Genomic DNA, 12,663 nt, shown 5'->3' on the forward strand with positions numbered 1-12,663 from the left:
ATGAAGACCACCGATCAAATAACAAATGACAACAGTTATATAGATATTTATTGTTTATTACAATACGCATTGTATACAACTTATATTTTTAATGCTTATATTATGTCATGACGTATAACACGAAGTAAATATTATTAAACTTTTCGGTTTGGTTGCCGATATGGGAATAGCCCAGGAGTTCGGGGATAAACCCAAAGACAACGGACGTTCGTAGGGCCCGTGAGAGCTGTTGCACAGCAGCATTATATGGGCTGGCACTTCCGGTTAGCAATATAATGTAGGGGAAAAAACGATTAAGGAGCGCATTTCCGTCCGACCCCGAACGCGGCGACGCCATAACTGTGGATTAATGTCGTAATGTTTTCCTATTATTATTTCATAAACGTCGCGTTCGTTTTTATAGTTTTCAGTTTTAGTTTCCCACCGCTGTCTGTCTAAGCATAATTGTCTGTTGACTTTTTCGCCGCCACCGACAGCAGTGCGCGAGACGTCCGCCGTGTCTGCCGGCGGTAATCTCTTTTCAGCGGTCGACATCCCGAAGAATGCTTTGGTGAAAAATAAAATTGGACGAATTTCATTAAGGCGGAACATATATAATACGTGAACAGCTGTTGACACGTGAGGATTACGCACATTACACTGATTGTGAAAACCGCGTATATTATGCGCATTGTTGAGTTCGTACGAGCAGACTTTATCTATAATAGCTTATACAGAGTATGTTATAATGTGCTCACCAGTGTTCAGATTAGATAAGTATTTTTTATCTAGATAAAGATAAATATAATGGAACTCAAATGTATCTAGATAGATATAAAAGATAATTTAACTCATATTTATCTAGATAAAAAAAATGTACAATTTTTTTTTTAAATGGGTTTTAAATTTAGGTATATTTTAGTTGGGCACTAGGAACATAATAATAATAATAATGATATAAATAAAAATAATTACATTATTTATAAACCATAAGCTTGGTTTAATAATCTGTATAAATATTTAAAATGCGTTTGCATAATTTCACGATTTGTATCAATAAAAAGTGTATCTAGATGAATTTATTTGGATTAGTAAAAACATTATTTAAGATGAACGTTTAGATACCTTGTAACTATTTATCTAGATAAGATAAAAGATGAACACATAATTATCTAGATAAGTCCAAACACTGGTGCTCACCAAGCATGTTCAGTCCATTTACCCCTTCCAATTGTATAATAAATTTATTGAAATTTCGATTTTTGGAATTTTTAATTACACTTGAAGACCATACAGTATTTTAAAATTATTAAATGGTATGTGAATGTGTCCAAACCATTTCCTATTCCTATTTGAACAATAATATTGACTTGATATTTTCCATCAATCTGACTATATTATTGCGGTGTACTAGATGGATCTCCTTTGATTCATTTACAGGGTGGTTACAAACACGTTCAACAATAATGTTTTCATTTAAAAATTAATTCATTCAATTTTTTTGAGATTTTAAATACGCTTAAAGTCTATATTTTTAAATTGTTCGTCCAAATTGAATATTAAATCACCATTTCCCATGTATCTCCCAAACGTATTATCATGGGCCTATTATCATTATTGCTCAAAACTAAATAACTGAAAAACTACTCGTTAAAATATTTATATTGATACGGCTATACATTTTTGGAAAAAAAAAATCTGCGTCAGACCTTGACCGGACAGAATAAGATGTACCCATGATAGTAATAATAGATTTTGACGGAGACTAAAAACGTTGCAACGCAAAGATGTTGCAATTTAACAATCTAAAATAAATATTGAAACATCAGTTTTAAGTATGATTTTTAGACTTCAGTACAAGTTAAATTCAAAGTCTTACGTTAGGTGAATAATATATTAGATACCACTGTTTGGTTGAAGTTCAGTAATAAAAATTGCTACAGTATTATTTTCTATTTTATATTCGAATCCAAATGGTTTTCAATTTAATAATAACATATACCTACATTACAATATAATCAACTTAAAAATAAATAATATGAACATTACTTAAATATGAATAAAATTGTTTACCTGATATACCATCGTATGTCCACCAATCTTCCCAGCTAACCGTAGACAATACTGAAAAAAATTTTAATAAATATTTAGTTAGTTAAATTGAATAATACAGTATTTTCGATGCATTTTTTACTTCATATTACTACATTCATATTTTTATATTTTACCACCTATTATGGTTTTTCCTTAAGTCTTACAACAATTCATAAGAAATCAATAAGGTAATACCAATTTAATTTATTTATACGTACGTACCTTAGGTTAAGATAGTAAATATATAAGGCTAACTCAATTAAATATTTAATCAGTCGGTACTCAAGTATTGACATGAGTAAAATATTTTTTTGGAATAGGACCTAAGTTGCATAACGTACAATATTAATAAGCTAACGATTATAGTCATTAACCATAAAACTTACATAAAATGTAAGTGTACCTACTGTGTGTTGTAATATTATGGTAACAAGATTATCCATTATGTCATATTTAAACGAAAATCAAGTCAGAAAATAATTTGAAAATAAATTAACATTCTGTGAAAAACATTTACGTGTGTTATACTATTTTTTGTAATACCTATTAAAATTAAAATACGCAATTAAACTTTAAAAGTATGTATTAAAACGTATAAGGTGCGCTTACGCGATCGCAACATTTCCTTAACATGGATGATTTGAGAACGTTGGTATTTTCGGTACCTACTTAATAGTAATAATTAATATAAAGACATTTTATACTATTGTAATATAAAGTTTAGATATTAAACTAATTATTTACTGATGGACTGTATTGAAACAAAAATTGCATTTTCGTTTGAAAGGAAATGCACTCACGGGCCTGCTCGTTCATTGTATACTGCTCGTAATGGCATATTATCATAATAACGGCAACAGGTGCATAATAATAATAATGGACAACAATAGTATGAATAATAATTATTCCGCTTTATTCCAAAGTATATTGAACGTATTTATATACCTATTATTTGTTTATTATTCATATCCAGACAGTTACATGTAACTACAAGGTATATTTCAACTCCAATAAATTAATATATTAATATTATTATATCGTCGTCGTCAAAAGAGATTCGGCAAGTCTGGCGAAAATTTAATTGATGGCTGTTAACTTTGCCCGTACTATACTGCGAGCGAGCCACGGCAAGAAGAGACGGTCGAGCTTAGATTTGGTGATGAATTCACTTTATACGCACAGCGTCTCATCGTCGAATAATAATATTATGTTCATACGCAGCAATTAGTCAGTTTATTAATATTATATATAAATCCCCATATTCACTCCCCCCACGAATACGTGTAGTTTGTGAATACAACAACAACAATAATAATAATAATAGTAATAACAATTGTATTCGTCCGGAAAACAAAACGACGCGTGACAAAGGTGACAAACTAGCAAGTTGAAGCAGTTGTAAACAGTGTTTACAGTTGAAGTTTATTCGCGCGCGAAAAACGACTTTTTGCCAATACGCTTGTGAATAGTTGAAAACCGTTCGAAATTGTTATTTTTTACGCGCTGACCTTTAAAACCGCGAGGGTTGAATAAAAAAAAAAAATCTAACAACAAAGTTTCCCCACACGATAATAATGTTATGTGTAGGTACTTATAAAATAATATGCACAATATTGTGCAATGGTATGTAACACAAATACCTGACAAACGAGAAATTAAAATTAATAGGTATAAGTTAAACGTATGAAAATAAAATTATGAATATTGTATGGATAATATTATATTATGATTTAAGATTTATTTATGATTTAAAATTATATTTTGAAAAAAAGTTATTATGATTCAAAATAATTTAGGTGCTCAAACAAAATGTTCATATTTAAAAAATAAACTACTTGGCTTAAATTAACGTTTTTAATAAATTTGTTTTTGAAGTTAGTTTACAAAACAATATTATGATTTTCAATTTGTCCAATAAAATGTATTAAAATGTATATTTTTTAATTATCTGTTTAAAAAATAAAAATTTGCATACTTTATTCGTAATGCAAGCATGTCAGATATTGATTAGAGCAATAGCTATTTTATTTATCAGGTCATTCTGTTACACGTTGTATAGTTGTACAGTTTTTGCGCACTCGAGCGGTGTTGTTTACGAGATTGTTATTTATAATTTCCGTTTGTCTGACAATAGTTTTAGGTATATCTAATAATATTATGCATGTGACGGTCACGATAGTTAACTATTATGCGGTGTACAATACATACAACGACCAAACAGCGGCGGTTTGACCAATAGCAATTTAATCAATAATACAATATCTAATTATTAACATATAGGTAAATAATAACATTATATAGGTAGGTACTGTGCGAGTTATGATAATTATTTGGAAATTAGTAAATTAAATATACTATTATAAACATGATATTATATTATGATTTGCATCTATCATGCGGCGCATACTACAGGTCGTCGGGTCCCAGATTCAAATAGTATGTTATACTAATTGAGTCTAAAAACCTATTGTGTTATAAAAACTGCACCAGTTGGATCGAAGAGAAGAGACATATTTTCCTTTGCCACTTCAACTGACTTAAATAATATACCATCTATAAATCATTATACCATAATATGTAAGTACTATTATAAGTTTTACCATATGCTATACCTAGTATAATATAACAGGTAGATACGGTGCGGCCGACCGAGCGGGTTATGATAATTATTTGTAAATTAACTATATCATGATGACGTGTGTTGTCTACGCATACTGCAGGTCCTCAAATCCCAGATTAAAATGTTATACTATCATTGGGTCCCATATTGTACCGAGACCGTAGACACGTAGGAGGGGGGTATAATTGAGAGAGAGTACAGCACCCCTCGCATACAACATTGAAAGTATGTAAATATACAAACATTTGAAACTGCTCTACAAGGCCGGTGCAAGGCAAGTGCAACCTGCATAGGATCCTGTGCAAATATAAGTCCCCACGGAAATGGAGCTCACTTCAGAAAAGCAAATCATTACTGAATAAATATTATAATTTTGAATAGATAACACTTTTTAAGCTACTGAAAAAATAATAGTTATGTGATATCCACGCACTTCTCTTTAAAATTAAATTTTATAATTCTATAATTATTGTTAAAAATCTTAAAAATGATTAACAATATTTAATATCTTTATATACCTATATATCACTGAATTGACACTGATCTAAACTTAAAATGTTAGTCGTTTGAAAACTGATATTATTTTTTTAGAAAAAAATTCTATGCTAGAATATGAAATTGGAAATATAATATGTTGTCTTTAAAAAAAATATAAAAACCTACACTTTCAAACATGATAAGAATTATTGACAAACAACCATCCTCTTTGCGTGGGTCACATGACGTTATACATATTTATACCAGTTTTCATGTAACAACTATACATATATATCATCATAACGATAGAGATCTGACATTATATTATTATATTATTATAATCGAACGAGTCGCGATTGGTTGAAGGTTGTTAGGATTTAATTTAACGGAATATTCATTGTATAGGTTATACTATGTTTTAATCTCTGCATTTTTTTCTTTCCATTTCAATACGATATCAAACAACGAGTTGTAGTACAAATAATTGAATTGTGCGGACGATGCAATTGTTCAGCTGCAGTTTATTGTTTATGAATATTATAGACTTATAGACATTACATCGCAGGTCGTACTTGAACTTTGAAACCGCATGAATACAGCGCTATTTAACGGAAATATTATCATAATAGGAAGTAGTAATATATGTAGGTACTCAATTCCAATGTTTTAAATAGGTTAATATTTGTATGGGTTTAATTCAGCTGCACTCCAAATTTTAATTGTCTAAAATTACGTCAAAGCAAAAAGAACGTGCGAATCGCCTCGTTTAAAAATAAAACGTAATTCATAAATAGAGTTTTGTTATATAAAAATGCACTTTTATAATATTATACACTGTAATTCATTTAGCGTCAAATGATCATCGTTATATATATCACATTCATAGCGTATACACAAAAAAGTGTTTTATTTAGTTTTCGTTATTTTAATTTTCTGTTTTGTGTTTATTTTTGGTAAGCCATAAAGTCTATCGTAATATTTTGAAACAAATATTCAAAACATCCGTTATCGGTAAGAATTAATATAATAAATCGATTCGTACGGGATCAATATCAGTTGCATATTTTGTCAGGGAATCGACTGAAATTCCAAAAAAAATAATTTAATAATAAATTCCCTGTATTATACCTGTATTTAACATTGACCACTCCTAACTTAATATGACCTCACCCGACTAGATCAACAACTACTAACAATGTAAATATTATGCTTCAACAATAATTATAGGTACGGTTTACCAAGAAGTGCGACTACATACGAATAGTACAATCGGTTAGAAGGATTATGAATTTCCGGGCACAACTCCGGATCAATTCAATTTGTCCTCTTAAAACATCCTACTACGTGCTGTTATGTACCTAAATTGCCTATACATCACGCCGTGTAATACTTTTTATTATATAAGCAAAATTAAGTAAGACTTAATAATAATAGGTAGGTATTATACAGACTGTATTAGTATAGATACAATATGTTATTAAGTATATTTAATAGCATTACTTACAGTCGAAATTCATACTGTATTCCGATATAAGTTGGGCGGTGTAATATTTAGAGTATATTATACTACTATAAAGTACGTAAAAACATAAACGGGACTCCACTAAGGTAGTCACCGCGCCGACCACTTGTTTGAATTCAAACAATGAATTGATTTAATGGTGTAGCCTGTAAGTAAGACTTTTCACATTTTGAATTTAGAAAAGTTATATGCAGTGTGTAATTTATTTTTAAAATAAAATGAATACATTTTGCAATTCTGTAAAAATTTAAAATTTACGTGGAAAAAAAGTCATTGCAAACAACGAAACACGTCTTATTGTAGTTTTTTTCCATTTATCGTTTCACTGAATCTTGTATTAAAACACAACGAATATAATCACATAATTTAAGTGAGTTTTAATATTAATATGTATTTGAATGAGTTGTATAATAGTATACTACGGTCTACAATCAATTATGTGTTTGTCGTATAATTATGTTAAGCCCTGCTTTTTTTTATGTTTACCTTAAACTTGCAGTATATTGTGAAAGTATCGAATTTAAAAGTGTATTATTAGTTAACATTTAATACAAATAAATTGAATGTAAGACATGTTGAGTGGTTTTAACTATAAAACGCTGTCGAACTCTGATACGGTGCGTCACTGTATATCAGTGACAGATAAATACCCAACGGGGAGAATACGATACGATTTCGATGCTAAATTTTACAAGACACTTTGTTATTCTTAGTGGCGAGTATTGAATGTAGATTGCAATTCAGTGAGGAGAAAAATTAATAAATTATATAATTTGATATATTAATATATATATAATATATAACACACACAACAAACAATAAAAAACGAGTCAACTTCTTACATGTATACACATCGCTCACATCTCACTTGTAGCGAGCCGGAAGATTGTTATTTTACATTTTGTAGGCAAACCAAAAAATAATTTAATAGTTGATGAGATCCATGGTAATACGTCAGAACGAATGTTTAAGATAACACACGCACCCTGGATAATATAATATTTATAATATTATGTACAATATACATACAAGGTTGAATCCAAAACATAATATTCACGAGCATAATAAAAAAAAATACTGTTTTTTGCATATTTGACCGATATGTGTATACCAATATTGATTAGGAAACAACCAACAGGGAGGGAGGGTCACTCCTTGTCCCCCAAGATCAACACCTATATATAGGATAATTCATAAAGCATGCTGTCACCCATTTTTCTTCAATAATGCAGTATTTCAAAATCTGATTTTTGGAATTTTTAAATATTATACAAGAACATATTATTTTTAAATTATTGATATTTGTGTACTACGGACCTATGTATATGCATACTTGTTTTTTAACGAGATCCATCCTTTTCTGTTGTAAATTATTTAACAGATAATTTTTCTTAACATTTCGTCAAATTAAAATCGAGTAGTTTTAAAGTTACTTAACTTTGTGTACTAAGCATAATACCATTATAATAGGTTTGAAATATATACTTCATATTAGTATATTATTAGTATTTATGATTTGATCGAATTGTTCAAAGCAGGGACTGGAACCTTTAGGATTTTTCCAGTTCTGGTTCTGGTTCGGTTCTTATAAAAAAAATATAACCGGTTCCGGTACCGATTCCGGTTCTTAAAATTACAAAATATGGGTTCCGGTTAATTCCGGTTCGTACCAGTTCTTAAAAATGAATTTTTTCAAAAATTACCTATTGCTTATTAGGTAGATTTTTTACTCATAAAGTCATAACTTGGCCCAGTCTTATAAAAGATACTTTTAAAATTAGGTAAGTAATTATTAATTTAAGAAGTGTATTCAATTTTCAAAAATAATTTTAATTGATTAACAAGTGTACTGGATTTAGGTCTTAAAAGTTGCTAATAACTAATAAGCAAAACATAAAATTACTGTATAACCTAAGATTAATAAGTCGTAAATTACTTGTATGTGTTAATGTGTGAGTGTGTGACCATGTTTAAGAATGTGAGACAGAGTTATAAATAACTATATAAATATTATTTCTCGTAATAGTCGTAGATATTTGAGAAAGATTGTAGAAAAACACATCATTGTTGTCGGTTATTCTCGGTACATTACCAATGAAAAATGCAACCTGTATGGGTGTAAATTAATCAGTCTCGGTCGTACCTATAATACGATTATTTCTAGTTAAAATATTAAAATACCACATCTTACTAAGTACAAAGCAAAAATATTTCTATGAAAAATAATTATTTAATTACAACAAAATCCAATTTAAATAAAATGTTCAGTTATTTGAAATACAGGACTTTTTCTTAGAACCGATAAGAACCTAAAAAAACCGGAAAACTTATTGTATATTAAATTGTGGTTCCGGTTCTAAGCGTTGTAAAATATGGATTCCGGTTCCGTTTCCGGTTCTTAGATTTTCCCCAAGAGCCGGTTCCAGAACTGGTTCTTTCGGTTCCGGTTCCAGTCCCTGGTTCAAACTATAATATTAATCCTGTATCCATTATTGCAACTATTGTATATTAAAACAAATACCCATTAAACAGTTTACAGTACAGGTATAAAAATAGAATGAAGGCTCTCATTTCTAAAGCAGAAGTTTGTATCACCACAGAAACTCCACGAGTTATAAAAAAAAAATCAATAATTTGAAAATATTATAGATCAGAACTTGATTAAATAATAAGATAGGGGTGAGCCTGCTTGGTGAATCCCCCTTAAAATATAACATTATATGAATACTGTAATGGTAACTTCTTTTATAATTATTTCGTCAACTGCGAAACTAGCTTGTAATAATATTATTATGATATACCACTACCTATAACGCCTAATCATTGTTTTCGGTTACCACGATTTGTACGAAAGCAATACATTAAAGACGATTGATTTTCTGGACGATAATATTGTTACGTTGTACAACGAAAATGTTCTTACCACACGATAACGCGCTCGATTTATCTGACGATAACTGCAGACGGACTTCGGTCGTCGTCGTCGTCGTCGTTTTATTTGTCACAATTTATTAACAACCCTAACTATTTTTACGCGCGGAAAACCTCATGGTCTGTGCTAGCGTGCCACCGTTTTTCATTATCGGCGACGGTAATAATAAATGAAATTCGCGTATAATTGACAGTCTACACGCCAACAACACAGACTGTGACATCGTGTCACCCAAGCACAGCAATTATCCGAATTGAAACTGTTCTCGTCGCGAGTAAAAATGTCTTAAACGATCGTTTACATCATATGAACAATGCACGTAATGCCCGTGCTTAAATATATTATAATATAAGTAATCAGATTTTAATGGTATGTTACAGATGTTTATTTATTTATTTTAAGTTTACGGGTCAAGCCCAGTGGCGGTGAAATGACGAGGGGACGGGGGTGTTAGATCCCTCCCCCCTCGTTTGCTACGTAAGTTTCGACCTTGTTTGCTATATTAATAATAATTTCAATGATCAATCGCATGTTAACCAATCAGGCGAATCAGAAACTCAATGAAATGTCCTTCATTAAGTTATGAGGAACCATGCACACAACCTTCAATTGTAAAATTGAAGGCAACTGGAATAATATTTTTATAATCTAATCGGATTTTAGTATACTTTATTAATTGTATTGTAACTAACACAATATAATCTTTATGGTCTGGTGATATAATATTTATATTTCTTTCATATTATTACGTATCAGAGATCTTTGTATATTTTAACGTATAATCCAGGGCATAAAACTGATTGAAAAAATTTCAGTTTTGGTTTCGATTTTGTATACCGGTTCCCAAATTTTTTTCTTAAATCGGTTCCAAGGCCTGGACTATTTATACGTTTATTCTTAGTTTATTAATTTTTTTGAATCGCGGGATCGAGCGTTTGAATCACCTTTTGTGTAAAGTAAACTTTCTAAAATCTCAAGATACAAAGATTATTAAAATAAAATATCGTTTTTAAATAATATTTTTGGTTTCGGTTTTTAATTATAATACCGGTTTCCAATTTTTTCTGATTTGAGTTTTGAAGTTAATACCAGTATACAATTTTTTCCCGTTTCGGTTTTGATTTTGTTTTCAGTTTCGGTTTTATAATGGTTTATACCGGTTTCTGAAATCGGTTTTAAAACCATTTTCAAGCCCAGGTATTACCACACAATATGACGTGTTGCGCATTGGATAATTTCGTTATTTTACGTTTATATTATTAGAATCTGAGACACTGTTTTCTATTTGTGTACGGGAAATCAATTTCAAAATAGTATTCAAATACTTATAACGTTATATCAATATGTACATATTTTTCTGCCAATCTTCGGTCACTCGAACACTACATAATTTTGTAATAATAATATTTAATAACGTACTAGTAAATCACATAATATATCCATGTACGTACCTACTTTATGATATTATGTCCGATCTACGGCGTCGTAAAATCGCACCTTTATTATTTACGTTTGTATATATTATTATATTCGTTTGTATAATAGTATGTATATATTATTGTTATATTATACACTCGTACATTTATACGGTCCTATTAAAAAAAAAAAAAACGACCGGTCGATGAAAATGCGTTTAAGACCGATGTGCGTATTCCATGATGGGTCGGTGCGTTGTGGTGGGGGGGGGGGGGGCAGTGGTCGTTAACCGGAAGGAAGCCGACAGCAAATAGGACCATGTTCGCGTGCAAGGTCGCGTTTTCTACGTGTTTTACATAATATTATTATCATTGTACAGGGTGATTAATTTTTTGATAGAGAACCGGCAGTGTGCCTTCAAGAAATACGATACAATGTACCTATTGTAAATTTTGGTTTATTTTTGAACACAAGCACACCCACTGCAGACGATTGTACAATATTATATTCTTTGAAAATATAGTAATAATTTAAAATGTCTTCTAGAGAGCGAGTTATTGTGTTTTCAATGATATTTTAAGACAATCACCCCGTATAATATAATATGTGTATCTATGTGAGATATAATACAGTGTATAATGCAGTTTGGAATTTAAGAATATCCTGTGGAGATATAAACTTCCTTTATTCAGAATAAGAAAACCGACCCTTTTCACTGTAAATTATTAACCCGTTGATTTTTCTAAAACCGTAAATAAATTTAAATCCAAATTTAAACGGGTAAGTTTCCGTGTTATTAAAATGTACGTACTAATTTATCGAATATATGTATGTAGGGCTATAGACAAATTTTTTTCAGGCTACTCCTGATGTAGTTGCATAATAATATTATGGTAATGTATTGTAAACGTCATCACAATGCGATATTGATCGAAAAAATTACACAATAATATTTAATTCCAGGAACAGCTGGGCAATCATCACGCTATTTTTTTCGAAACAAATTTTAACAATTTTTTTTGAAATTCGAGATACCTAATGTTATTATTTAACGGTATCGGGTAAATTCTACCTACGATTATAATATCACTAAGCCATAAGACGAGTTGTAATACTTATATAATGTGTAAAAATAGACAATAGCGATATCATAATATTATTAGGTTATGGTTTGGATTTTGGTGAATACATTTATTTCGCCCCCCACCCCACGTTTTTTTTAGCCAGTTGCGCCACGACCGCAAAATATAATGATAACGCGGCACGTCCGTGCGTTTTATTGTTATCACATATGCGCACTTACACGCGTTTTGCGGTGGCGGTGAAATAATAATAATTATAATTATTATTATCATTAAACGGCGTTAAAATGATTCGCACAAACGCGATAACGGGCGGCGCTCGCGGTAGGGCGAAATTAAACGAATCAACCGGCCAAAAGTTATTACGGTCGTTACGCGGCCGCCGCCCGTAATATTATTACTGTTATTGTTATTGCGGCGCGCGCGACCGTGTAGCGCACATTAGAGAGGTAACTGTCGCGTCGGTCCGACGGTCGGTGGTCGGCCGTCGGTCGGGCGGGCAAACATCGCGCGCGTTACGGCCTCCGTTTTCGAATTAATT

The 12,663-nt window shown here is 30.8% G+C and overlaps 1 protein-coding gene across 2 annotated transcripts in view; it reads right to left on the reverse strand.

Moving 5' to 3' along the window:
- Positions 1 to 12,663, reverse strand: part of LOC132935438 (carbonic anhydrase-related protein 10) — a 283,615-nt gene that overhangs the window by 130,313 nt on the left and 140,639 nt on the right. For both annotated transcript variants that reach the window (XM_061001986.1, XM_061001984.1), the window contains exon 3: positions 2,053 to 2,103. In XM_061001986.1, the coding sequence (XP_060857969.1) occupies positions 2,053 to 2,103 (51 nt within the window). The remainder of the gene's footprint in view (positions 1 to 2,052; positions 2,104 to 12,663) is intronic.

Source organism: Metopolophium dirhodum, chromosome 1 (genome assembly GCF_019925205.1).
Source record: "Metopolophium dirhodum isolate CAU chromosome 1, ASM1992520v1, whole genome shotgun sequence".
Lineage (NCBI taxonomy): Eukaryota > Metazoa > Arthropoda > Insecta > Hemiptera > Aphididae > Metopolophium > Metopolophium dirhodum.